Below are 27,684 nucleotides of genomic sequence, written 5' to 3'. Positions count from 1 at the left end.
CGTTTCCTAAAATTAGCAGCTTTTCTAAAATTGGCTCCCGTTTGTAGGGGCTCGCAGGCGTGAGCAGTTATCTTTGGTTATCTGAGCACTTGCAGGAGGGGATACAAATCGCTGTGACCCCCTCTGCTTCGGATCGTGTTTAAAACGTGATTTTAAAGCACGCTTTGCTCCCTCAGGCAGGAACCCGCAATCGAGAGACCTCAACCCAAGATGCCCCCAGCCCCCCCGTTATTAACTCCTGCTTTTTCCCTTTGCAGCGGGTGGGGAAGACACAAACCCACAGCTTTTTTTTGTTATTTTTTTTTAAATACGAATCGGCACCGATTTTCCCCATTTTTGTGCCCTCTCCCCCCTCGTCCAAACACAGCATAGGGGTTTACAGGGGAGTTTTTTGAGGCGCTCTCCCCCTCCCCACCGGCAGCAAGGCCACGACCCGCGGCACCCACTCACCCACCGCGGGACCCCGGTGCCGTTCCCCCCGCCCCCAGCCGGTAGGGGGCGGTAGAGCGGCCGGTGAGGGCCCCGCCGAGAGGGGCCGGTCCCGGGGGCTGGGGGGTGAGGGGGGGGTGTGTGGAGGTTGGGGGGGGTGCGCTCCCGCGGCCCCCGCGCCTCAACAAAGGGAAAGTTGCGGAGCCGCCGAGGCCGGCGCGGGGCTCCCGCCCGCAGACAAAGGCGGCGGCGGCCGCCGGGGGGTCGGGGTCCGCCTCAGCCCCCCCCGCGCCCCCTGAAAGGCCCCCCCCCGCAATTGGTGGGCGTGGGGGGGGCACCAAGGACCCCTCAGCACCCTCCTCACAGTGGGGTGCCCCCCCCTCAGCCTCCCGCCCCTCTGCCCCCCTCCGCCCCCAGGGGGGGTCGCGGCCTCCCGCCCCCCCCCCCCCCCCGCAACGGCCCCTTTATTTACCGCCATCATCAGCACGCGCGAGCTGTCACCCAGCGCGAGACACCCGAACGGCCGCCGGCCACGCCCTCTCCCCGCCCATTGGCCACCCGCCGCGCCCCGCCCCGCGCCGCCATTGGCTGGACCGCACGCCACACAGCGCTCTTGCCCGCCCCCTCGCCCCGCTACGGCTTCAGCGCCGCTGCTTACGCCAATTCCGTAGAGCGGAGCCTGGCGCTAACGGTGCGGCTGGCGTACCGACGGACGTCGTTTGCGCAGTCTACGCCGCGGCAACGAGAGCTCTGGCGGAGCTTACGAGCTCTGCGTAGCCGCTAGGGAGAGCTCTTCAATGGCTTACGGTGGAGTAGCGGGAGGGCAGCGCCGAGGGGCGGGGACCGCGCGGGCCCGGCCCCGCACGGTGACGTACCGGGCTTTGTGAATCCCAGGCTGAAGTTTGGTTGAGTCACAGGAGGGTAAATAAGGATGTTTCGGAGACAAAGAGACTCTTAAAGGGGCAGCGCGGGAGGTGGCGCCTTCCCGCGGGGCCCCTGAGGTGGCTGTGTGGGGTGGGAGATACCCCACAGGGCCCCCGAGGTGATGGGGGGGGCACAGGGCCTCGGAGGCAATGGGGACCCTGAGGTGACAAGGCAGGGGGCACCCCACAAGGCCCCTAAGGTGACAGGGCCCCTGAGGTGACGAGGGGGACCCCGAGGTGACAGAGGTGGGCACCCCACTGGGCCAGACAGCACTGATGGCACACAGAAAAAAGCCCCCAAGCCAAAGTGGCCCTTGGCAGAGGTCCCTCACAAACCCCCAGGTCACACACTCTGCAGGAGGTACCATTGGGGACCTGCGAGTCCTGCTCTCTGGGCAGCACTGAGCTGGGGCAAAGCTGCAAGCAAGCAGTCATGGACCACGCAGCACTGATGACACGAAGCACAAGTCAGTGGTGTCACAGACACTGTTCCTTTGCACAGGGACAAAGTGTTCCCCCCATCCTGTCCCAGTAAGTTTTGAGGCAAAGCACTGCAATTTACTGCGACAGGTGGGAGCCTGCTTTCTTCTGCCAAGACACAAGGATGCTCCACAGCCTCGTGGTCTCCTTTGTGAGTTCCTTCACCAGCCAGCCTTCCCACAAATTCCACTTCCTGGGAGCTTTGTCGTCCTTTCTCTACACCCTCCCTTTCTGACCAGTGCCTGCTCTCTTTTGAACCCACACCTGCACAAAAATCCAGTGTCACACACCTCTCAACTCTTCCACAGCTCCCCACTGGAATGAGCCCTCAGCCTGTAATCTCTGCTAAGAATTTAAACTGAAGATTAACGAGGCCCTTAGATCCTCACTTTCTTTGTAAAGCTTAGCAGGGTGCAGCTGCTATGTACGTACTTCCTCATAGAAAACACCACAGAACAGAACAAAAGCCCACAGCAGCCCCAGGGTGACAGTGAGACTTGGACTCCGTCTCTGACACTGAAGCATTGGTGACCCTGGTAACATCACTCAGCCTCTACTTAGAGCTAGGAGGGGGAAAGCTATAACGATGCAAGGGTGAGACCCACGTCCCCAAGATCCTCAGTCCCCTCTAGGTCAGGCTTCAACTCACAGAAAGCAACAACACCGCCAGTAATATCTGAGAGGTGCAGCAGCAGAAAAAAAGGATCCACAGTGGTACAGGACTACAGCTTGGCGGCCTCTCCCCCTAGATCTTGCATTCTCTGAGAAAACACTGGGGGGCAACAAGAAAACAACCTTCCAGACCATGCCTTGACAGGCAAAATTAGGGTGGTTTTCAATTACACTGGCTCAATCCATTAATGTAACACAATTGAATGCCCCCTGAAGACTTGTTAAGATGCAGACTAGCATGTTCGACGCCACGTTAACCTGCCATACTGATGCTGGAGGGGGCAGAACGAGGAGGATTACTGCAGCTAATAAGATTGAAAAACAGTCGTTTTGTCTATCAAGAAAGTAAAAAGCCCCAGAGCAAAAGCAGCCCCTGACGTGGGGCAGCCGATCCCCGTGTTCACAGAACGCAGTTACAGCAACAGATGTTTTTGCTAAGACATAAAGGGCTAAATCCTACCCATCCTTACACACGCGGGAACCTACTGACGTCAATGGCTGTAATGGTGTAATTGAAGGCAGAATGCAGCTCAAGGGGTCCCGTTTTATTACTCTAGAAACAGTACAATGTGTTAATAAGAGCACAAGTCCCCAGAGATTCCGCCGCACATTCTATGTTTTTAAGACACGTGACCAGAGTTTTGACATCTCTGGTTACAAAGACGCATCTTTCGGGAATTAATAAAGCATTAGCAACATTCAGCATGATTAATCTGGTCATTAAAAGGTATTTTTGTTTTAACCTTAAGACTTAAAAAGGGAAACAGGACAGAAATAGGTATTCCTACAAAGACTAGAGTTTGTTTTCATAAGTCTTCCCAGCCACACTTAACTATGTGCAACGACAGCAGGTCAGATTCTCACTGAATTTTCATCACTGCAAATTAATAGTCCCACTGAAGTCAGCGCATATGTCATGAACTTGAGCTAAGAGTTGCAAAAATTCAGCATGTTGGAATTTCTAACACACTTATGATACATTATGCCATTTTTTATGGCTCATTAACCAGATCTTTCTGGACCCAGTGCTGATTAAATTTATTAAATGCCCACACTAAAAGCTCTAGGCACTCTAACAATTAATTAGGCCTACAGGTATAAATGATAAGCACAAAGAAGTCGTATCTAAATAACTAGTTCACCACCAGCAAGCAAATCAAGTAACAAACCAGCTGCCTTCCCCCCCGACTGCTTCAGAAAGAAAAAGCTATTTAGGAGAAATCTACTTCTGCTTTACTTGCTCTTCAGACTCTTCAAGATCCATGTCTTGGCAAGGAACCAACAATCTAAGAGCAAGATGCACTCTGCTCCTTCACGAGGAATCCACTGTTCTTGCAAATCTCTCTTCCTAATTCCATCCTTACTCCTTCTCTACACCTGCCCTTTCTGTCCGGGACACGGGCTGCAGAGCTGGAACCCTGCTACTACACGCAGCCTTCCCGGGAACCACGAGGGAAGCTCAGAGCAAAGGTTGGCAGCTGAATGAGGGTGTTTCTGTGTATTCTGAGATGGAGCAGGGGGTGGAGCAGGGAGGAGAAGAAAAAATGACAGCTGCAAGCTAGATAGATATGGAACAAGTAAAACCAAGGGGATATAGCTCATAAGGGATCTAATTTCCCTGGTTTTCCTGCTGTAAAAATAAATCACCACCAAAAAAAAATATTCAAGTGATACTGTATCACTAAATCTTATAATAAATTTTTGGCTCTTATTCCCCAAATCCTTCCTTACTCCATTAAATCTGCTGAAGTCACCAGGATTTCTCAAATGAGAAATGGTGTGCAGGGACAGGACGTTTACTACCTACCTTTCAAACAATGAGATAAAGTGGTTGCTATTCTCTTTCACTGCATGAGAGGGCTCCTGCCAGGCTTATTTATTTATCGAGAGGCTTCATCAGTATCATCTGAGAGGCAGGAGATTTTAATACTCCTATCAGATATAAAAGATGAAGGCAAGCTAAGAACATACCCATAATAGGAAGGCAAGAATTCCTGTCGATTTTACCACAGGGAAATTAGTTTGCTTCAGGGGTATAAAGCTCTTGAACCAAATCAAAGATAAAACTCTGCTGAAGAATTGTCTCCATGCAACAGAAAATTTCAAGAGCTGTAAATAAACAATACAAAGCAGCACAACACTTGCTGTGCAGAAAGACTCCACCTCCTCACAAAATACAGCTTTTTATTTTGATGAAAAGTAACACGACACTTTCACATGGATATCTAAAAAAAAACCAAACAAAAACATGACCAAACTCTCTCAGGCAGCTGTTTGCAGTCAAGGGAACTCTGCCCTTGCATGCACGTGGCTGGAATTTCTCCTTGTCCCTCCTTCTGCCAACAAAAAGCAATCCACTGCACGAAGCACTGTACAAAGAACCATCAGAACCATGGGCCTGATCCCAGACATACTTAAAACCATGAAGGAGGACAACAAGAAATAGGCACAGCATTCAAAACCTTTGCTCTGAAATGGGGGAAAGAGATGGAGAAGATAAAAAAAAAACACCTTGGGCTGCCTCCAGTGCCGCTTTTTGGAGGGACTCCTGATGCAGATGGGCAGGCAAAGAGGACGCAGTCGCTCTAAACCAGGCTCCAGGGAGTCCTTTCACCTGATCCCCGCCACAGGCACCTGCTGCTGCTTGCGGATCTTGTTGAACAGCTCCATGTACTGAACCATCGTGTCGGCTGGGCCGTAGGTGCTGTCGTGCTTGGTGCCAAACACGGAGGGGATACCGGGAGTGTGGCTCCCCATGAAGCTCTGCATGAACTCCATGAGCAGGTTCCAGCAGTCGTTGGCTATCACGCAGGGGCAGTACTCCACCTGCCAAGAGAAACCACAGCCCTGAAGCTGGCGGCAGGGGCGACAACCACGCCGGAGGCAACGCGCTTTCCTCTCTCTGCCTCACGAGAGAGGATGCTTTTCATAAAAACATCTGAGAATATTTAACATATAACAAGGACAGACAAATATAAATGAAGAGGACAAGAGGACACAGCCTCAAGCTTCGCCAGGGGAGGTTCAGGTTGGACATCAGGAAGAATTTCTTTTCAGAAAGGGTTATTAGACATTGGAAGGGGCTGCCCAGGGAGGTGGTGGAGTCACCATCTCTGGAGGGGTTTAAGAAAAGACTGGACATGGCACTTAGTGCCCTGGTCTAGTTGACATGGTGGTGTCAGGGCCACGGTTGGACTCGATGATCCCAGAGGGCTCTTCCAACCTGGTTGATTCTGTGATTCTGTGACATGCTGGTAACACGCAAGCAAGCCCCAAAGTACCTGCCTGAATTAAACCTTACTGGGAAAAGGAGGTAAATACCCTGCCTGCTGCAGACATGAACACATCTAGTACAAACCATCAGCAACGAGCAATACAATCGAGACAGAGAAGGGTCAGGGGATTTCTCGTCTAGCCTCCAACACGGGATCTCCCTGTCTGTAGCTGTAGTTCATACCCAGACTCTTACCTCCACAGATATCCCACGGGCGCTGGGCCCCATTGTAACCGTGCCCACCTTAACCAAGAAGTCACAGTACTGGTAGCGGGTGCCCCGGCTCTCTATCTTGTTCGCCTTGGCATTCTGGAAGAAGCCTTTCAGCTTCACCATGAGGATATCAAAGTTGGCGTCTGCTATGAGGCAGGGACCGTTTTCAAAGAGAGCGAAGCAGCTGAGGGGATATTCGGAGTTGTGCATCACGTACATCAGCTTGCCTGTCTGCCCTGAAATAAGAGCAATGGTATTTGGGCTGTAAAACCAACAGTGCTGCGCTTGTACGTGCTTTAAAGAAGCATCTGTTTTTTCCTTTGTCCTCCTTGTTACTTTAATGCCAGGGTCCTTGTACCGCTCACACATGCTTTATGTTATCCAGCCGTTCGGGGAATAGATTGTAATTCCTTCTTAACATTTGAAGTTAAAGGGGGAAAAAAAATCTTCTGCAGCCCAAGGATAATATGCCAGCACGACTCAGACACCAGAGGGTGAGCTGGATGTGAGCTCCCCCGCAGACTCGTAGGTGGGAGTCAGCAAAAAGCACCCACCTCCCGTCCCCGAATGTGGGGCTGGGCACCTGCTGACTGTCCTCTGCCCACGGTCACTGAAGGAAGGCTGGGCTTTGCCTCTCTTCCCACTCACCCACCAGTCCTGCCATGGGGAGGATGTGCTGGGACACGCTCTGGAAAACAGGGTGTCCAGAGAGGATGCCCCTGGCTTGTACCATGCCTTAAAGGCTGGAAAAAGTTCTCATTTATCCACATAGGTGAAAAAAGCCTTTCCACGGATGTGGCTGTGCAAGTTCCAGCTGCAGAAAAAGCAGCAAAAATCTGCCCTCGTAGCTTCAAATGGATCTGTTGGGGGAAAGCGAGGCTGCACGGGCTCAGTGCTGACCTCAGCAGCTGCAGAGCCACCACACTCTCGTTCACATCAGCGTTTTTAAACAATGTGAAAATCCAAGTGCTGAGGAGGAACAAAGAGGCCAGAAGAGCCTCTCAAGGTGAGCAGGCCACGGCATACCTTTGAGCCACCATTTTAGGCCATGAATTTGGGGTCCTCCGAGCACATCCCCTGGAAACAGCCGGGTCATCTCAAGCCCTCCGAGAGCTGCTCCTCTGGCCCTGGGAGCTGGCGCTCCCCTCTGCTACCGCCTGCCCTCGGGGGGCTGCCCCTTGGAGACGGGCACAGTTCGCTCCCCGCAACGATAAATAAACCCGGGATAAATAAACCCGGGATAAATAAACCAGCGATGACCCGCAGGGAAAGCCTCGACCCTCCCGGGTCCGGACCAAGCCGTGGCCTCACCCACAGCAGACACTCGCTCCACGGGCTTCACCAACAGCCCCCCGGGCACCGGGATAAGGAGCTGGAAGCGGCACCGGGCGCGGGGCGGGCCCGGCCCCGGGCCAGCCGGGCGCACCCCCCCCGCCGCTCACCTTGGCTGCCGAGGGTGGAGGCGGCGGTGTGGTAGGTCTCGCAGTCCACGCAGAAGGTCCCCTGCTTCTCGGCCCCCAGCACCTCCAGCTTCCGCGTCAGGATCTCCACCGTCTGCTGCACGCTCTTCCCCTCCGCCACCGGCACCTGCGCCACGCTGCAACCGGGCCGGGGAGAGTCAGCGACCCGCCGGCGGCTCACCGGGCCCGCCCGGAGCCTCCTCCCGGCCCCTCCCCGCCGCGGTCCCCCCGCTCCTCACCAGGTCACCCCCATCCTGCACCCGCCGCCACGGCCCAACGCCCCGCGGGGACCAAACCGCCGCCGGAACGGGCGGGCCCGACGCGACGTACCGGCGGAAGGGGCGGGGCGAGGGCGACGCCGGAAGGGGCGGAGCCGAAGCGCACGCGGGGCCCGTGGCGGCGGCAGCAGCTCCCTGCAGGCCCCGCCGCTATGCCCAAGGCCCGGCGGCCGCGGGGCCCCGGCCCCGGCCCCATGGTGCCGCTGGCCGAGCAGATGCTGCAGGACGCGGCCCCACGGCCCACGACGCGGGACAAGCGGCGCGGCCGGGCCGAGGAGGAGGATGGCGGCGGCGGGGAGGGCTACGTGGACGCGCGGCTGTCCCGGCGCATCCTGGAGCAGGCGCGGCGGCAGCAGGAGGAGCTGGAGGCCGAGCACGGCCCCGGCGCGCCCGCCGCCCCCCGGCAGCGCAGCACGGCGCTGGGTGAGCCCCCGCTTCGCCCCCGGCCCGCCCCAGCCCCGGGGATCGGCGGTGCGAGGCCGCGGGCTCAGCCGGCGCCGCTCCCCCGCAGGCCCAGCGGTGCGCGGCCCCGGCTCGGACTCGGAGGACGATGAGGAGTGGCCCTCGCTGGAGGCGGCGGCGGCGGCGGCAGGCCGGAGCGGGGAGTACAGCGGGGAGGTGACGGTGGACCCCGAGGATGAGGCGGCCATCGAGATGTTCATGAACAAGAACCCGCCGCTGAGGTGAGGAGGGGCCGGGGCAGGGCAGCGGCCGGTGCTCCCCGGCGCGGGGCCTGACCCTCCTGCACCGGCCCCAGGCGCACGCTGGCCGACATCATCATGGAGAAGATCACGGAGAAGCAGACGGAGGTGGAGACGGCGCTGTCGGAGATATCGGGCTGCCCCATGCCCCAGCTCGATCCCCGCGTCCTGGAGGTCTACAGGGGCGTCAGAGAGGTGAGGCCGAAGCTGCTCTGCCCCGGGGTCCAGCAAACCCCACACTGAGCCCCACTGTCACCACCTCTGCCCCTGCTCTCCCTCAGGCTGTCCCCATCGTCACTCTGCGCAGGCCATTCTGTGTATTACCTCTAGTTTGTGTAGTATCAGTCACTCATGGTTATGAGACAAGTCCCCCAGCCCTGCTCTCAGTGCCTGTGTGTCACTGCCTGGCCTGTATCCCTGTCTTTTAAGGTGCTGTCCACATACAGGAGCGGGAAACTCCCCAAGGCATTTAAAATCATTCCTGCTTTGTCAAACTGGGAGCAGATTCTCTACATCACAGAGCCGGAGACGTGGACAGCAGCTGCCATGTACCAAGCCACCAGGTAAGACCATCTCTGGGAGATGCTGATGTGGGATTTTTTTTTTCTTTCCATAACTGGAAGCAGATTTACAAAATACCAACCTGTCCCCCGCTCGGCCTCCTTCCTTCACACCTCACTTTGTGCTTTGCTTTTCCCAGGATATTTTCATCCAACCTGAAAGAGAGGATGGCCCAGCGGTTCTACAACCTGGTGCTGCTGCCGCGGGTCAGGGACGACATTGCTGAGTACAAGCGCCTCAACTTTCACCTCTACATGGCTTTGAAGAAGGCTCTGTTCAAGCCGGCAGCCTGGTTCAAAGGTAGGGACTCCCTGCAGGGCGCCCTTCCGACCTGGGAGCTCAGCTCAGCAGGGGCACGTGTTGCACACCACTGCCCAGCATGACAAGACACTGTCCCCTGCGTGGCATGGCCCTGGGGGCTCAGTGGGGAGGAGAAGACGTGAAGGAGATGCAGGGAGTCCCCCTCGGTGGATGAGGCGGCTTCCAAAAGCCTGGGGCCCGTTTGCGGTGCTCAGGGTGGAAGAGTGATGATGCTGTAGGCTTATGCAGGTGCTGCCAGTGAGCCCTGGCAGGTATTTGAGTCCTTTTGGAGGCTGATGGCAGGTTATGAACCGTCTCGGGTTTGATCTCGGTCTTGTCTGGCAGCCCGAGGGTGTGCAGGGCTGGTTGTGTGGCAGGGAGGTGCTGCGACCCCTGTAACAGCAGCGGGTGGAGGAGCTGTGGGTCAGATGTGTCCTGGGACAGAAGAAGGGGCTGAGCCCTGCGTCCCCCAGCTCTGCTTGCTGTGCCTAAGACAGGCGGTGCCTCACTCTTCCCCCTCCGCAGGGATCCTCATCCCCCTGTGCGAGTCGGGGACCTGCACGCTGCGGGAGGCCATCATCATCGGCAGCATCCTCACCAAGTGCTCCATCCCCGTCCTCCACTCCAGGTAACGTGCTGGGCGGCTGTGGGGGGCAGAGGGTCTCCGTTAGGGACACCAGCACAGCGCCTCGGAGCTGGCCCTTGGCCTCGCTGGCATCTTGGAGGTGGGGGGGTTTGCTCAGCTCCCTCTGGGGCTGAGACTGAAGGCTCAGCGCTGGGTTTATCTTTGTCCCTGGGTGCCTGCTACCCCGTGGCTCCTGCCCTCACCTCGCTGCTCCCTCCGTCCCCGCAGCGCAGCCATACTGAAGATCGCTGAGATGCAGTACAGCGGCGCCAACAGCATCTTCCTCCGGCTCCTCATCGACAAGAAGTACGCCCTGCCCTTCCGCGTGGTGGATGCCCTCGTCTTCCACTTCCTGGCCTTCCGCACGGACCAGCGGGTCCTGCCCGTGCTGTGGCACCAGAGCTTCCTGGCCTTCGCCCAGCGCTACAAGGAGGACCTCTCCTCGGAGCAGAAGGAGGCTTTGCTCGAGCTGCTCAAGTTCCACAGCCACCCGCAGATCTCGCCGGAGATCCGGAGGGAGCTGGTGAACTCCAAGACGCGGGATGTGGAGGGGCAGCAGCCCGTGGCCATGGAGTGAGCAGGGAGAGCTGCACCTGACCTGCTCCTGGGACGCTGTCAGATCCAGCTGGGAGCCCAGTGCGGGAGCAGAGCTGTGCGGGAGCGTCCATCCCATCCTGGGATGCTGCTGCTCCGGGCAGGCGCTGGGGACACGCTGTGCCCATGGAGCTGGACCGTGCTCCTTGTGCTGCTTGTCACGGGGCGGGGCAGCCCCTGTCCCACCCAGGAGCCTGGTGCCACCCGTGCCCTGGAGGGTTTGGCTTGTTTCCTGTATTGGAGAATAAAACCCGAGCCGTGTCCGTCAGCCAGGGCTGGTTCTGCCCCTCAGCTGCACCTCTGCCGCCGCGTCCCTGCCCTGTCCCCTCCCTGCCTTGTCCTGTCCCCAGCAGGTGGCAGAGCAAAGCCACCAGCCCTGGGCTTCGCGCAGAGCTGTGGATCGAGTCTGTGCTGCAGGTGCTGTACCCAAATTGCAAAAGGACCCAAAGGGGAGGGTGCTCCCACCCCCTTCTCCCTCCTTGCATGAGTGGGTGGGGGCACAGGGCTGGGCCCCCAGACTTCCCAGAGCCCAAAGTCACTGTCAGGGGGGGAAAAAAAAAAAAACCCACTCCTGTTGGTGCCCGAGGGTTTCCCCGAGGGCTTGGTTGTCACCAGGACAGGCTGTCACCTGTCACCAGGCAGGAGCGGGCTGTGGGACTGCCGTGTCACAGCTGCTGCTGGCCTGCAGCTGGGCCTGAGCTGGGACAGCATGTGCGTGGCCGAGGGCAGCCCAGTGGTGCTGGAGCCTGCCTGCCTGCCTGGCACCGTCCCCACCACCACCCTGCCTCCGGGGCCTGCCATCCCCCTTCCCCAGGGATCCTCCTGAAACCCTCCCAGCCCGTCTGGGGGTCCCTCTGCTCAGCCAGGCTGGGGAAGCCATGAGGCCACCAGGGCCACGTGCTTGGCCTGCTTGTAGCACCCTGCCCACGTGCCACCTGTGCTGGGAAACCCAGCAGGGGCTTTTCCTCCTGTGTCCCACGAGGCGCCGCACTTACCCTGGGGGTCGGTGACGGTGACGCTGCGAGGTTTGTGCGTTGCAAGTACCTGGCCTGGCCCCTGACACCAGCACAAAGTCTTGCGGGGGCAGCTCATGGCGAAAAGCCCCCCCAGTGCCCTGTGGCTGTGCTGAGGGCAGCTGCCTCCTGCCTGTGCTTCTCTTCGGAGGTGGCACCTTCTCCCGTGACAACAGCGGTGGGAGCAGCAGAAGCCACGTGAAGCAGAGCAGCACACGACGCCCGGCTGCCCGGGCTGGTTGCACACCGCAGCGCCTGCTCCTTGGTTTCCTGATTTTATCTCTTTTCTTTTAAAGCAGCCAGAAGCTGATGAGAGTGAGAGATGAGAGCCTGGGCTCGCACAGCACATCATCCTGCTCCTGCGGCCCAGGGAAACGTAGGGCTGGAGCCTCGGCGCAGGGAGGGTCCCCCAGTCGATGGGGTCCCACCCCAGAGCGACTGGGGACAGAGGGCAGGGGAGGGCAAGGGCTTCCCTGGGCAGCCAAGGGCTTCCCTGGGCAGCCCAAGGCCCAGCACGGAGCAGATCACAAAGGGAAACCCTTCAGGCATTCATACTTTAAAATACTTTATTGCAACATCTGATTGGTCCTCTGATTCTCCCAGCAGCGGGACTCTCGCGTGTGAACACCAAACCAGTTTACTCTTAAATTAAAACTCATTTTTATATATAAAAAAAACATTTTTCTTTCCGTATAGACAGGCTCTGCGCGCCCCTCAGCCCTCCTGCTAGCAGGAGGTGGCGGCAGGCGGCCCTTCCTGACAAGCCAGGCTGGTGGCAGAACAGCAGCCCCATCTTTTTCCACCTGATAAAGAGTTTTGTTCCTAGTGGCATCCAAAAAAAAAAGGAACATTTCTCCCTCTTTTTCCACATCCCCCACGGGAGGACAACAAACAGCCACAGCTCCACATGTGCAGAGGTCACCAAGCAGCGAGTCTGCCTCCCAGCCCTGCAGAGTCTCTCTGGCTTCTGGTTAATATAATTCTACTATTTAATGGTTTTTCTCTTAGAAAAGCAGCATTATTTTTTTTTTTAAACACTTTTTTTATAAAAACTAACAGACAGGATCAACGACGATACAACAATGCAATCGCTTTTCAACTCAAGTGCGCAGCAAATTTTCCACCCTATGAGGATACAGCTCGGACCCGCGTGGAGACACACGCGGCGCAGCCCCCTCCCACCCAAGACCCCCACCTGGGAGGGGCCAAGATGCATTTCAGACTATAGCAGCACATTCAAATGTATTTTTTTTTTTTTAACCTAATCTGATGTCTAAGCTACCTAAAAAAAACCACCAAACATTGCCCAGGGAGCAAGGGAAGGGGATGAAGGGTGAAGGCACTCACTGGGGAGGAGAGGAGAGCAGCATCCAGGCCCCACACCAAGGAGCTGCAGTCCTCCTCCCTCCCCGTTTCCCAGCAATTAACAATAAATTAAGCAGCCTCAGTGGGGCAGCGGGAAGCCAAGGGGATTTGTGGGGTTTGCGTTAGAGGGACATTGCCCCCCCCCAGCCGCACGCTGAGCCCAAACCTCGCCCAGGAGGGTGCTCCCCAAGGCGAGGACGTCCCTTCAGCACCCACGCAGCCGGGGAGCCACGTCCCCCAGCCAAGCTGAAAACCCACAAATCCCAACTCGTAACGGCAACAAGAAACAAGCCACACGTTTCACCTCCCAGCAGAAGCAGCCACGCCACCACCCCCGGAGCCGCGGCAACCTGGCACGAAGCGATTGGGACCAAGGGGCCAACAAGCACCTGCTCCCCGCTCCCGGACGCTCGGTTCTGTCCCGTGAGCCACGTGGGCCCGTAGCACCCCGGCCCGGGGAGGGAGCTTGGGGGGTTATAAGGATTTTGGTCACGCAGGCTGGGGTAAGAGGCTCGCTATCCATGATTGGTGGCCCACACGGGGCTGGAAGTCATCGCGGCAAACACCCCCGAGGAGACGGCGCCCAGCGGCCAGCCGGGCTACGAGGAACACGGAATGAGAAACATTTTACAACTTCATTTTGGGTCCTGCTTCCCCTCCCCAGCAATTCTTGTGCCCTGGCACCGTGCGGTCGCTTCACCCCGGCCACCTGCAGCAGCGAGCTCCGCCGGCCAAGCACGGGTCCTGCTCCGCGCTACCACCCTCCGCAGGCGTCCGGTGGAGGGGGCTGGCGGCCGGGGCGGTGGGGTGCAGCGACCTCTTGGTGTCCGGGGGGTCCTGCTGCGGCGGGGCCGGGCGGCTCTGGGGAAGGGGAGGCCGGTCACAGGTTGACGTCCGTGACGTCTGTGGGCGTGCTGGTGGGCTGGCTGGCCGGGTAAGCAGCAGTCTTGGCGCTGTATTCCTGTTGGCTTTGGGACGCCTGCTTCAGGCTCTCGGCTAAGGCTGCCTCGATCTGCTCCTGACAGGCTTTCAGGCAGTCCTGCGGGAGAGGGAGCGAGACAAGAGGCCTCAGTTCTCTGCTGCTCAGAGGTGGGAGCCCTATAAATAGCTTGGAGCAGCTGCTGGGCTACGTCTCTGGCCCCTGGAGCATCTAAACACACAAGACAAAGAAGCCTTTCTCCAACAAGGGGCATCTCCAGCTTATCTGTGCTTTAGGCCCCTCCCCAGGAGAAGCCCCAGGCTCTGGTTGTCTTCTCCCCACCGCCCTGTTTGACCACGTTCTTGAGGAACAGACGTTGTGGCCATCAGAGCTTCCCAAAGCATCCGGGCTTGTGCCTCGATGCTGTGTGTGGTTTCAGCATCACGACAGTCAGCTGCCGCTGACAACCCAGGGGGCAGAGCAGAACAGCTCTGCACTGGCTGGTACCAACCTTCACCACCCAAACATCCCAGATCCACGAGCAATGGCTGGTGTGCAGCAGCACAGGGGCACACGGGGACGGTGGAGCCAGAGGTGGCATTTCACACCTTGTGGCCAGCGCCGAGCTGGACGCCGCGGGGCCACGTGCCCTCGCTGGATATTGTCACGCCCCGAAATCTCTTACCAGGAATCCACACCGGTTCTTAGAAACTGACAGAGGATGTGGCGAGCGAAAATAGTAACGCCCACCTCCCCTGCGCCACGCCGCCGAGCTTCCCGGCAGCGCAGCCTCCAGCCTGCCCGCCCGCAGCTCGGGGCCACCTCGCTGCAGGGCCTTGTGCCACGGCCAGCCCGGCCCTGGGCTCTCCGTTGGCAATTTTAGCAGAAATGCTCAAAGCCAGCTTGGCCACACGCAGCCAGGCTCCTCCACCGGCTGGTGAAGAGTCAGGGGCTACCCAGGATGCAGCTTGGCTTGCCCCAGCGTGGCCCGCAGGGGAGCCATGCTGTGGGGCTCTGGCTCAGACGCCCAGTGGGTCTGTCCTGCTCTGGGAGGGCTGGTCCAGAGTGGCTCCAAGCCTCACTCAAAGTGCTGCCACAGCCAGCGACAAGCCAGCCTCAGCCTGATGGCACAGCCCTGCACCATTATCCCCCTCTGTCCCCACGGGCTCCCCGCACCCCCAGCACTGCCCAGCTGAGCCTCAGCAGCCACGGGAAGGGGATCGCTCCTCCAGTGCAGAGCCAAAGGTGAAACTGAGTCACAGCCTGGGGACACTGCGAGGAGAGGTTCAGGGAGAAGCATCAACACCACGAACACGGGAGGCCAAGGCCGGGCGCTTCCCCTGGAGCCCTGCAACGCTGCAGACACATCCCCAGGGCTTGTCTGAGAAAGGAGCTGCCGTGGTCCTGCCTGGGCAGGGGCTGTTTGTGCAGCACCTTGCACCCGGGCAGGCTGTGGGGCGGAACAGACGCCCTCTCAGGGTGAGGAGGGTGGCAGAGGTGTGCAGGGCTCCGTTTCGGCTCCCCTCCCTCGGCGGTGCCCTCCCTGCTTCCCACCTGTTCCCTCCACCAGCCCCAACCCAGAGCAGGTTTCAGCCCCTGCCCCATTCACTGCAGCAGCTTGAGAGCAGCTGGCTGCACTGATTCACGCTTTGAAAAGGCTCCGGCTAACAAAAAAAAAAAAGCAAGCTGCACAAACAGATCAGGACGGCCTCCCGCCCTGTCCCCTCGCTGCCTGGACAAAGCCTCAGCGCAGCCTCCCACCCGCCGCGCCACCGGCACCTCTTCCAATTCCCGGCGCTGCTGTCAGGGGACTGTAACTAACCCCGTGCCCGGCTGCCGGCATCAGCGCTCGGGCAGAAGAAAAGATCAAAAGGGGCCCCTGGCAGGAGAAAGGCTCCCAGTTACCTCGCTGCAGTGGGAGCAACCTGGAAACGGGGAGACCAAGAGGGTCCTTCCCCATCCAAAGGGCAGGGGAGGGGCAGGCAGACGCCCCCCACCATCCCACCGTCCCCAAAGCCACAGCGGCATCCCGAAACGCTCCGTGCCCCCGACCCCATTCCCTCCGAGTCTGGGCACCTGCAACCAGACACCAGCGGAGGTTAGCAGATGCCGAGCCCGGCTTCTCCCTCTGCCCCATCCCACCCCGTCAACCCGATCCCCCCAACACCTGCCCGCGCAGGGAACAGACGCTCCCCTTTGTGCTGCTTTTCAAAGGCTCCCGAGCTCGCCCCGCTCTGCACAGGCAGCGCTCGGAGGCCAGGAGCCAACTGCAGCCACAGGACTGCCCAAGGGTGCTGTGTTTGGAGATGCTCACTCATCTCTAGGCATTCCTCAAACCAAGGTCAGCATCGTTACGAACGGCCTAATTTTCTCTCCCTCTAAGAACGAGCAGCAGAAAGAGGAAGGGTTTCCACCAGATCCAGCAGCAAAACCGCTTTGCTCTTCCCCCGTGAGCACTCACCACCTCCGTGCCAGTGATGCTGGCCAGCAGCTCGGTGATTGCCTCGCCGGTGAAATCGTTCAGGGAGATCATCAGGCCATGGATCGCCGCTCCGATACTGCCTGTCGCAATCATGGAGGGGGGGTACATGGCGAAAGTGTCGTCTAGAGCCAGGACAGGGACACGAGGGGCAAAAAAGAAGAAGCTGTTAGCAAGGATGTGCGTGGTGAGCCCTTGGGACTGCAATTTCCCTGGAAAACTAGAGAGGGCCAGACAGAGGGGTCTCTCCAGCTTAGCAGAGAGAAATGGGGATGCAGTAGCAGGACACAGGCTGAGCACCGGAGCAGCAAGTTTCATTGAGCTCTTTCTCTGTGCCTGTCTCACCAAAAGCAGCCCTGAAGATGAGGTTGCTCTTAGTGACCTGGGTGATACAAGCTCCGATTCACCCCCGCCTTTACCCTGGACGCCCTCCCGCAGTCGCAGCCTGTGCAGCACAATGGGTGGCACAGCAGCTTTGCTCTTTCCAGGCACCCACTAAGAGCCCGCAGGACCATTATCCCCCTTTGTCAGGGACAGAAAACACATCATTGAGCAGCAAAACGCTCTGAGTTGGAGGAAAACAGGTATTCAGCTCCCCAGAAAGGCAGGGCGTTGGAGACCAGCCCCAGGTTCCCCAGCGAGCCCGACTCCAGCCCAGGCCACCCTGTCTGAGGTGGGCAGCCCACCCCCCCAGCATCCCGGCGGGCGGCTCCAGCGGGAGCAGGCACCCACCTGTGGCACACAGGGCGATAAAGGTCTGTGCGTGTTTCTTCACCAGCTCCATCTTGTCCTTAGGCAGCGGGAGGTGATAGAGGATGTGAGCCAAGAAATCATTTGCTATCACTGAGACCAGGTCCCACTTTAGCTTCTCCAGGACTAGAACCTCCCATTCCTGCAGTCAGACAGACAGCACGTTATTCAGCAGGGCCAGGCCGGGCAGAAACACCAGACCCAAGGGCAGATAAGGCCAGTGCTCAGGGAAGGGACAGTAGAACGGTACAATCCATGAGACAGGGAAGAAAAGAGGGAATGTCCCTGCTTTGAGACTATGGCATAAATCCAGCCTTGAGCTGTTGCAAAGCTGGGAGTAAAGATCAGAAGAGGAAACAATAAATCTGGTTTCTTCTTTCCAAGGTGCAGCGGGATTAGCCTTGGACACTCCTCTGCTTTGCAAGGCTGCTGCAACAGCCCACAGAGGAAAAGCCAGAGCCAGGAGCAGCAGGCACACCATTCCCGTATTCCTTCTCCACTCCCAAAAGGAGAGGGAGGAACTCAGCTTGGGGCTAACACCATCACAGCACAGGGAACAGTGAAGCTCACCTCTCTGTGCCCCTCGGAGCCGGCCAGTGCGTTGACTCCCTCCTACAGCAGCTCCTTGGCCGGCCAACTGCAGGAGGCAAGAGCTGCTCTGCAGCCAGCCCCTCTGCACAGCCCGTGGAAGCAAGGGAAGGTGGGGGAGACACAGCTGGGCTTTCAGGGCTGCATCCAGACAGACCAAGCTCCTCTACGAGATCTTCAGGCCCTACAGAGCTCAGGGGCTGAGGTCTTCAGCCCAACAAACACTGGGCACGCAGCCCCACGGAGGAGGTCGCAGGCTAGGCACTAGCATTTTGGCAGAACCTTCCCTACTCATCACGCCTCTTCTCTGCCCAGAGAGCCTCCAGCCGTGTCAGCAGAGCATCCCAGCAGCTTCTCAGGGGGAAGAGGCACTGAACGGCCATGCTAACGCCCACCTCTCCCACTGACATACAAGCAACGGCTCACTGGTGCTTCCCAGTTACATGCCAGGTGGCTGCCAATGTCTCCATCCCATGTTGTGGAGCTCTCTCTAAGCATCTATCAGAGATTTCTGTAACATCTTCCACGAGACAGTTTCTGTGCAATCTGCAAGCTGGGGAACAGATGGTGGGAAGGCTGTGTGCCCCCCGCAGATGCTCCTCTCGTCTGCTCAGCCTCTCGCAGGCTCTTCCAACTCTGGGCATTAGTCCTGACACCAACAAGGAAAGCAAAGTGCAGAGCAGCCACGGGCAAGCACTTGGCAGAGTCATCACCCAGCAAGTCCTAGTGTTACCAGGTGGTACCACCACGGTGGTACCAAAGCACCCATCCAGCAAGGGATAAGCAAGGGGAGCCCCACGATTAGAGCCTTAGCACAGAATTTGGGACCCCTGCATTCAGTTCCCCACTCTGCCAGGGTCCAGGTATGCCAGAAAGGCCACAGCAGATGCCCCCATGTCCCTCCTTCCCATAGCAGAGGGTGACAGTGGCCCTGCAGATGTGCTTGGAAAGGAGAACACCCTGCAGGAGCTGAAGCACCAGGTTTGGAAGGACAGAGCTGAACTGGGATTTGTGTCGGGTATCTGCATTTCAGGGCCTAGCCCTACCCAGCAGAATATCTATTCTTTTTCCAAGCAATCTGGGATTACAAGGTCAACGCTGCCCACAATGTGCCAAAGGGCTGCCAGAACAGACGGATTTGAAGAAGTGAGATTTTTCATAAGGGCAGATCTTCATTTTCTCTCTTTTTTTTTTTAAAACCCACTCTTTCCCCTTACACAACAATACCAGTTTTGAGTTGCTTAAATGAGCAGCGTTGCTCAACCTGCTCCAAACCCCCCGCGAGGCCAAACACGCCATTTGCCATTTCACAGCCTCCACTTTTCCAACCAGAAAGCAGTGCTTCGCTAGCGCTCGCCATCTCCCATATGGATGGCCACCCTGCCAGCCTTTCTATCTTTTTTAAGCCAAATTCACAGGATAAAAGCAAGAACAACACTAGCAACAAGTTCCAGAGCCTGAGGATCGCAGCACAGGTCACCACGGGTGCCTGGTTCAACAGGGAGATGGGAACAGAGGGGAGAGATGAGGCTTGGGTAAGAGAAGACAACACAGGTAGTGCTGGCCATGGGTTAAACTGCAGCAACAGGGCAAGGTGACATGAGGGAAGAGCCGCTGGGGATGGCGAGCTCTGCGTGTTGTCCCTACCTGTCGCTCATCTGGAACCCACCGAGGGCAGCAGGCTGTGAAAGCCATCTGCTTGCTCATGCACGAGCCCACTTGCTTGGGAAGGGGCACAGGACACTGCCAACACCTTCAGCAGTTCCCCGAGGGCGAGAGGCCAAGGCAGCTCCAGCCTGACCCAGAGCTGGGAGCACGGCCCTTTTGCAGACCCAGGGAGAAGGTCAAAAGGAGGACCTGGAGATCATTGCTTGTGAGCAAAGCCCAAAGGGATCACTACACCTGGGAGGGGAGCTCCTGGGCACAGAGCGGACACCAGCCCAGCGTCATCTGGGCTCTTGCTCCTTGCCTTTCTTCCCGGAGCTGCAAGCCAGCTACGGGGAGTCACCAGAGGCACACGATGTCCACCCTGGTGTAGCAGAGAGCCTGTCCCTGCTGGGACACATTTTGTCCTAAGATGACCAGGGTGCAGCTCAGCTGTGAGACCTCACCTGGGACAAGCTGGCTCCTGCTACTCCAGGACTGATCCGGGACGACAGCCTGTCCGTTTGCAATGCACAAAAGCAGCTCTTTTCCAGCCAGTACGCAGGTTCATCGTCTTCTTAAAACCCTCGTTGTTACAAAAGGCCTGATCCCGAGACCCAGCCGGCACTCGAGATGCCAGCTGAAGGCGACAGGCGCCAAGGACTGTCACCAGCTCACAGGATTTAGCTCAGGGAAGCCTCTCTCCTGCCAAACCACCCTGCTCCTCGCTTCTCTCCTGCTAACCCTGGGGACTTCCCGCTCTCAGAACAGCATGTCAGAAGCTCTGAATCACTTTATCTGTGGAAGAAGCAGAACAAAAGGCTGCAAGAGATAGGCAAGCAGGTTTGCGAGGGCAGCACCGCTCAGTATAGCAAACATCCTTTTCCTGGCATTTTGTTTTGCACCTAATTGAATCAGTCTCTGCCTGGCTAATGAAAGAGAGGAAGAAAGTGGAAAATGTTCCTTTGTTTCTCTGGCTTGCGCAGCCCACCCTCCTCTTGGAAGGGCTGCACGCTGCCAGCGCTGCCCACCGAGCATCCCATCGCTGGGAATGCACCACGTCCCCCTTCTGCAAGGTCCCCCAGGGCAGAGCTCCCCACGCTTGGCCAGCATTTATAGGGATGGAAATCACACAGCAGCTGAGCTGCCCCTCTGCAGGCCTGCTCCCTTGATCCCTCCTGCACCCCACAAAAAAAAAAAGAAGGAAGGAAAGCAGCGACCATTTCCCACTGCCCCTCCCGCACTGACAAGGTGATCCCAGAGCACAGTCCTGTTGCAGCGAAACCGCCTCAAGCCCCCGGTTGCTGCCTCTGGACCCTCTCATGAAGACAGACCCAAGTCACAAGCAGAGACTTTTTTACTCAATTTACAGCTCTGCAAACTCAGTCTGGGATGCGACAGTCACACCAGCTTCTCTCCTTTCCATGCAGTGACAGTCACTCTACGCCCAGCTCTACCCTCAGCAACACCCACACACCCGCTGCGCCTACAAGGAGTCTGTGTAAACCCGTCTGGTGAGGCTGCGCAGGGAGCAGAGCGCCCAGCTCCTCTCTGCAGCAGCCCTGTCTGCAGGAGAAAAGGAAGTTGCGCTCGATTTTGTCACTCGAGTTGATAAGGGACCATTTTACATTATCACAGACTCGATGAGACACCAACGAAGCGGGAGCAGGCTGCACTGCGTTGTGCTCGCAAGCTGACTCAAAAGGAGGGTGGAAAGAGCTGCTGCTGTTGGCCACCCACCCTACCCAGCAGCTGAGACACAGCTACAGAAATGAGCAGCCACGAAAGTCCATTTGCAAATAGGAAATCTGGGGCAAACGTTTGTTTCCATCCCCTGACCAGAGTTCAAGGCTGGATGTCAAGGGTAAAGGTGGCAACTTCAGAGGCAGAAACAGTCACATCCATCCGACCCATGCAACAAGCAGAAGGTAAAACTGTAACACACAAGCACATCTTCTGGAAAGTCAAAGCTCTATCACGAGTGAACATCCCTTTCTACTCAGCTGTTACCTCTTTCTCTTATTTTCACTCCTCACAGCCTGCTGTCACTGCTGCTCCCTTCGTTCTCTGCCTGGCAGCATGATCCTGCCTATGGTCTTTGCTAGGAAATCCCTGGCAGTTCGCAAAACTGACCTGAGGTCAAAGATTTCAGAGGCAAGCCAATGTATTAGGAGCAAACCAGGCAGATGAAGGTGACCTACAACTGCTCTCCCCAACCTTCAAGCAGCTGAACACCCTCTTGCACAGGCCAGAAAAGCCTTTATTAAAAAAAAAATAAAAAGAAAAGAAAGGTAGGTTAGATAACGCCCTTGACAGAAATCCAACTTCCTCCAAATGGACAAGTCCCTCGTTGCATCATTTCCTTCTCCCAAGAATAACTTCATCAAGATTTTGTTTCAAATGTGTTCTAAACCGCTGAGCTGGTGCCAAGCATCCCGGCAAGAGAAGGAAGCAAACCTACTGGGAAAGTGAGCCAGCTTCCTCCGAAAGGCTGGGGAGGACACGCTGGAAGCTGAGATGGCACCAATCCATAAGAGGCCAGGATGCACCATTGTCCAAACCCTGATGAAGAAGCTCCCCTTCCCCTCCCCACCCTCTTCCACTGCAAGATTGTGAAAGAGAGGTAACATTACCATGATTAGCACAGAGGAGGGAAACAGCAGCTCGCCCTGGTTTTGTAATCAGGGTATTAACTCTTGTCAGGTCCCAAAGTGAAGACAAATCCTTCACGTATCTTCAGACGTTACCTCCACTCCCTCTTTACAGTGGAGAGCAACAGGAGACTGGAGCAGGATCTGCTCCAAACAGGGTTAAACGTCTACCGAAAGCAAGCCTTGTGACGGGCAGGGAAAGACAACCACCAGATCACTGGCTACACAGCATCTCCTGCCCAGCCATCTGCAGATGCCTCAGCACCTCTCCTTAAGGGCTGTGGCTGGTTTGTGACACCTTCTGCTCAGCCCTTCGGCTTGCACCGATTACCAGGAATAAACCCCTGCACTGCGAGTGCTCACAGCCATCCTCTTGGCAAAGAGAAAAGTGATCCTATTTGCCTGAAAAAGCCACCTTTGGCTATGCCAAGAGAGGACTTTTGACCCCCAGAATGAAGCCATTCTTGTCCACCTCAACTGCATATTGATTCTGGAGCACAACGATGAGAGAGATCCGTGCCAACCCTCCGGCTGTGCCTCCTGCTGCACTGAGAGCAACCCAGGATCCTGGTGGGAAAAAAGAGCAGGGAAGGAGAACTCCGGTAGCGAGACCTGCACAATCCGAAGCGAGCAACAGGCGGCAGACAGCGCTTTCTCCCTTCACCTCCACCCCACCGCTGCCAGGAGGAAGGAGAAGGGACGATGAACATTGTGGCAGTGCTTAGCCACAGCTTCCTGCTGACAAACCTCTGGGGGGAAGAAATAAAAAAGACTCTGAGTGAGGAGGCATTAGCATTTGAGTGCCAGAGTGAAGGAAAGCCTCCAGGGATGTTGCACATGCTCTGCCCACTACCCACCTGCACATCTCCTAACTGTTCTGCTTTGGAGGGAGCCTGCTACAAACAGCTCAAGATTCAGCTGAAGAAAGCAAATCCTCACCAAGAATAAATCACCAAATCAATCAGAATGAAACACAACTGGGATCCATGGGAGATATGCACAAGGTGCCCACCAAGACCAATTCCTTGTAGCCCAAGGTCCACGCTGCAGAAATCACTAGGATTTGCTGTGACGATCTCCTCCGGTCTGCAGGGATGATGACAGGACTCCCTGCAAAGTCTGGATCAGAGGTGAAGCATGGCAGTAAGGACAGAGGTGAAGCACGGCAGTAAGTTCACCTTCCTGCAACGCACATTCCTGCTGGACAGAGCTTATCCACCACTCTGAAGGGACAGAAATCCGACACTGGCCACAACATGCATTCTGATCAGCTTCCTGCTCCTGCGAGCAGAGCATTGTCCACGCTCTGAAATGCAGCCTGCTCGCCTACAAGATGACTGTTAGGCACCTTCTGCTCAGCTTGTTGCCTCTGTAACACATTATCACAGGGCCAACAGGAACCCTCCCGTTACAGGCTTCATGTGATGGATCCAGTCCTGGGAAGATACCCACGCTGGATGAGAAGGTGCTCTCAAGAATGAAGCTTTACTGACAAAGCAGGAGAAAGCCTTCGCACACAGAGATTTCGTGGCAGCCCCCTCGCAGCAGGATGCTGCAGCACGACCACAGCTCAGCACCCAGAGAAGCAACCAGCACTTGTGTTTCCTCTGTGTGTTCCCATCCCTCACCACCATTCATGGTCATGATCCACAGACCTTTTCCGTGAGTGCTACTTAAGGCAACACCCACCCACAAATGACTACAGGGAAGGAGGTTTGGAGGTGAGGAGATTTTCCCCAGCCTTCACTGGCACTTGGAAAAACCATGTTCACGCTAGAGTTCCCCAGTTACCAGAACTGCCTTCCGATTCACACCTGAAAGTTTTGTGGGTTCACTCCCCACCCTGGGGACAAATCACACTCAGATCATCTCACCCACCCCAGCCCAAAAAAATAGAGATTTAGTAAGGCGGTGACTAACCCTGAGAAATTCTCATAGGCAAACCGTCTCCAGGGATGTTTGTTACTCGAAGCAAGGTGGCCGTTTCCTCTCGAGGGCTCTGATCTACCAGCACGGAAGGCCCCCATGAAAAGGGGTTCTCCAATTTCCTCCCCCATTGCCAAAGTTGAACTCAGAGGTTTGGATCTTCACTTTGAACTTTTACCAGACATGCAAACGCTTTGCCTTTCAAAGCCCACACAGCTTCTGCCTCAGCATACGACGGGAGAGGCAAAGTAGCCCTGCTTTAACCCAAGGGTGCGGAGCAGGACCTGGGCAGCAGCAAGGTCCCACTCACTTCCATCACCTTGGCAGCACTGTCAGCCTCAATGGTACAACCCAGGAGCTGGGTCCCAGGTCAGAAAAGCTCCCCGCTGTTTTGCTGGCTAACTCTCCCCTTAGAGCTTCATTTCTCCTGCTGATGTGGAAATGCATCTCCCTTTGCAGCTGGGGCAAGTCAGAGCCGCACGCCCCAGCGGCAGCCCTCTCCTCGTGCCCCGCCAGCTGCGCAGACAGGAGCCTTTGTTCTCCAGAGCTGTCACTCGAGAGTGTAGCAGCGCCTGAGAGCGAGCTCAGTGTGGCAGCTCCACGCTGGCAACGAGCACTTAAGGCACAAGGAACTTTCTCTACAACCTGGAGGTGACAATTCTGCTTCCCACAGCAGGGAGCGAGCGTCTGCCCAGGATGGAAAGGCCTCCACTGACAGATATCACACCCAGCGGGGCAAGGAAGTGAGAAGGTTGGTTGGGGAACGTAGAGGAAGGTGAAGAAATGGGAGAAAGAGCACAGGAGGAGACACAGAGGCAGGTATGCTGCCAAGTAGCAGGATGCAGGAGATAAGAGAGCTGGGGAGGGGGTGGAGGGCTCTTTGAGATACGGGTGGTTACCAGGAGCTGCTGAGGCGTGATGGAGTTGTCTGTGTAAATGCAGAGTTTCTCCACGGTCAGGGGCATGGTTTCTCGCAACTTGGAAGCCAGGAGCATGCAGACCGCTCCCAGAAGCTGCAAGTGATTTTTCCGCATGGGGACTGACGACAGGTAGCGATCCACGTAATTCATGGCCAAGGGGAAGACCTCTTCTTCACACTTCTGCTCCTCACACACCTGACAAAACCCAATTACAAAAATAAAAAAAAATAAAAGGAAGTTTTAATCAGCACAGGACTCCCCAGATCCTGCCTGCACCACAGCTTCAAAGCTTCTGGTCACGATGGTGTTTCACACTTAGCTGCAGGGCTGCGAAGGCACCTCGGTGCTAAGGAGTGAGTTAGCTACAGGCGTGAAGCCTATGACTATGGTGGGATTACACCAGCAACAGGTTTGGCCAATGCCTTAAGACTTCACCTTCCTGTGGAAAGCAGCTGAGCTTACATATAGCTAGAAAGAGTGCACAAATAAGACCAAAACTGCTTTATTTGGCCCCTTTTTAAGTGTCCCCTGTTGGGCATGTCTCCAGCCAGCTGTACAGCAAAGCTGCCGCTTTCTGCTCTGTGGGGACTGGGGACCTCTGGGGACAATGAGCAATTCCAGCGTATCTCCAGCTGGAGACCTAACAGGGCAGGATCCACAGCCACTGCTGGCAATGCGACCTTAAGTGGTCCAGAGACACAAGAAGAATCAATGGCAGAGCCCAGCTCAATGGCTGAGTCTAAAAGCCTTCCTCCTCCCTCAGCCACAAACAGAACCCAGGAGCTCTGAATTCCAGTCCTCTGCTCTTCTCTCTCAACCAGTATCAAAACACTCGTCATATTTAACTTCCTTCTTTCAACACAACCATAAAAATATTGAGGTTTCTCCTCATACAGCAGCAAACACCACCATTCTCCTTCCAGCAGCACCCGCCTCTCCCCCCGCACTAGCTGCCAGAGCGCCGGGGACACCGACACGCACGGTCATGACAACCGCCAAGTGTCATCCCCTTCTTGCCTGCCTCGAGGGCTGCACAGGAACAGGCTCCAAAGCAGCATTTATCCAACTACCCTTCTCAGAAGGGGAATTGCAGAAACAGAACAATGAAAAAAAACCTTTTAAAAGCAAGATGTTCATTATTTCTTTTGACAGAAGCAGGCAGCTTCCTGCAACAGCAGCTGGGGTTCGATCCCAACGTCATTTGTCCTTTGCAGAATCTGTTCTTTCTTTCTCTATTGAGACTTTTCACTCTGACCACCTCATGACGAGGCCCATGAGGTTTCCCCCACTGAACTGTATCCCGCAGAGAGCCACGTTCATTTCTAATTTAGGGAAGTAAATGGTAGCGATATTCTTTTCCCCCTTTAACCGAGCATTTTCACCCCATTCAGGAAACGCCAGTCTCCAGCCTGCCGGGTGCACAGCTGAGCGCTCTGCCCAGCAGCTTTGGGGAGCAGGGGGCAAACAGGGGGTCTGATAGTGGCCTCCGGACCCTCCCTGTGCAGCCCCCTTCCTCCCCACCGGCGTAACCCCCCTCTAACAGAGACCTGACCTCCAGCGCATACCAAGCCCCGGGACTTCGGGGCTTTCTTGTCCCCTGGATTGTCCCTTGCACCCCTGCACGAGGCGACCCCCACTGAACCCCCCAGCGAACACGGGTCGGGTGCTCCTGTCCTGTGCTTCCCCCCCCCCACCAGCTCTCTCCCGCCGCGGCCGGAGCGCGCACGCTTACAAGCGCGGATGGCGGGCAGGGAAAAGCGCCGGTGGCCGGGCCGGGAGCCGGAGCTGCGGCGGGAGAGGAGGCAGCAGGGGGTCCCGTACCTCCAGCATCCAGAAGGCCAGCATCTTCCGCATGTAGGGCTTGATCTCCCGCTGCGCGCAGTGCAAGTAGGAGACGTGGGGGGTGTAGCGCTCCTCCTGGCTCAGCAGGTTCTGCAGCACCCGCCGGTCCCCCAGGAGCTGCGGGTCGCGCCCGGCGCGGGGCACTCGGGACACGGCTTCCACGCACAACAGCTCCATGGGTGCGGGACGGGACCGGGCAGCCACCCCGCCGGCTCCGCTGCAGCCGCCGCGGGACGCCGGGAACTGGCCGCGCTCCCAGGGGGCGGGGCCGCCGCCCGCCGCGGGGAGACCCGCCGAGCGCGGGGCGGTGCTGGCGCGCCGGGGGGCGGGGCCACCGCCACCTCCCGCCAATCAGCGGAGAGACCGGCAGCGACGCGCCGAAACCGGGCGGTGGCCACGCCCCCGGGGGCGGGGCGAGAGGCGCGCCGGCGGGCTGGCGGCACGTGGGGCGGCCGCGGGGCGCTGCTGCCATGTTGGGTGGGGGGAGCCGGCACCGGCCGCCCCGCGGGTCTCGCCCCGTCCCTCCGCTGCGGTACCGGCGCCCGCACGGTACCGCCTTCGTTTCCAGGGGCCGCTCCCCGGTGCCGAGCTCTCTGCAGGACAGCCAGGCTGCAGAGGGACAGCCCCGGGTGCGCAGGGAAGCTTCTGTCAAGCCAATCTTTACAAATTTCTAAGAGTAATATTTCCAGTATCTAGTCCTACACCTTGTGTGCGTGTGTGTGTGACCAAAGTCCTTCAAGACTATGAAAATAATCAGCTGTGCAGATACTTGGAGCCGGTCCATACTGAGCCTGCTGTCTTCCAAAAGTTACCTCATGTTACTACTGGTGCAGCTCCATGGGAGATAGCAACCTTAGTGTGTGCTGAGATAAAGGTTTGTCAGGCTTGGCTGGTTTTTCAGAATAATTAACAATTGTTTGGAAATACCTTTGCAAATTGTACACTGAATGGCTACAAATCCTCTTCCTATTCTAGGAACTTTAAAGTCTTTTGAATGAGTTTGCACTGTGACTTCCACAGCATAGGATTTGCTCTGTGCTGGTACCTGAGTCTGCTTCTAGTTGAGCCAGCAGTAAC

At 57.1% G+C, this 27,684-nt stretch overlaps 4 protein-coding genes across 6 annotated transcripts in view; 1 reads left to right on the top strand and 3 right to left on the bottom strand.

Annotated features, from left to right (window-relative positions):
- The window catches only part of USP49 (ubiquitin specific peptidase 49), a 29,878-nt gene extending 28,904 nt beyond the window's left edge, over window positions 1-974 (bottom strand). The window contains exon 1 of the mRNA XM_068419138.1: window positions 902-974. The gene's annotated coding sequence lies outside the window, so the exon portion shown is untranslated. The remainder of the gene's footprint in view (window positions 1-901) is intronic.
- Window positions 975-4,671: 3,697 nt separating this feature from the next.
- On the bottom strand, window positions 4,672-7,776 carry MED20 (mediator complex subunit 20). The gene is made up of 4 exons (XM_068419316.1): window positions 7,691-7,776; window positions 7,434-7,588; window positions 5,974-6,227; window positions 4,672-5,330 (listed from the first exon to the last, which is right to left on the bottom strand). The coding sequence occupies exons 1-4, from the start codon at window positions 7,702-7,704 to the stop codon at window positions 5,115-5,117; spliced, it is 639 nt and encodes a 212-aa protein (XP_068275417.1). The 5' UTR covers window positions 7,705-7,776; the 3' UTR covers window positions 4,672-5,114.
- Window positions 7,777-7,839: 63 nt separating this feature from the next.
- On the top strand, window positions 7,840-10,778 carry BYSL (bystin like). The gene is made up of 7 exons (XM_068419331.1): window positions 7,840-8,152; window positions 8,241-8,412; window positions 8,487-8,625; window positions 8,860-8,993; window positions 9,131-9,291; window positions 9,817-9,919; window positions 10,145-10,778. The coding sequence occupies exons 1-7, from the start codon at window positions 7,882-7,884 to the stop codon at window positions 10,491-10,493; spliced, it is 1,329 nt and encodes a 442-aa protein (XP_068275432.1). The 5' UTR covers window positions 7,840-7,881; the 3' UTR covers window positions 10,494-10,778.
- Window positions 10,779-12,117: 1,339 nt separating this feature from the next.
- The window catches only part of CCND3 (cyclin D3), a 43,831-nt gene continuing 28,264 nt past the window's right edge, over window positions 12,118-27,684 (bottom strand). For 2 of the 3 annotated variants that reach the window (XM_068419347.1, XM_068419348.1), the window contains exons 2-5: window positions 24,745-24,960; window positions 17,019-17,178; window positions 16,269-16,411; window positions 12,118-13,927 (exon numbers count right to left, since the gene is read on the bottom strand). In XM_068419347.1, coding sequence (XP_068275448.1) covers window positions 13,769-13,927; window positions 16,269-16,411; window positions 17,019-17,178; window positions 24,745-24,960 — 678 coding nt within the window. In that variant the 3' untranslated portion in view covers window positions 12,118-13,768. Of the gene's footprint in view, window positions 13,928-16,268; window positions 16,412-17,018; window positions 17,179-24,744; window positions 24,961-26,586; window positions 26,785-27,684 lie in introns of those variants that run through there. The other variant, XM_068419346.1, reaches the window with a different exon arrangement.

The sequence above is a fragment of the Nyctibius grandis genome, chromosome 27 (assembly GCF_013368605.1).
Source record: "Nyctibius grandis isolate bNycGra1 chromosome 27, bNycGra1.pri, whole genome shotgun sequence".
Lineage (NCBI taxonomy): Eukaryota > Metazoa > Chordata > Aves > Nyctibiiformes > Nyctibiidae > Nyctibius > Nyctibius grandis.
Note: the sequence above shows the minus strand (reverse complement) of the source record. Positions and strands in the feature narration are given on the sequence as shown.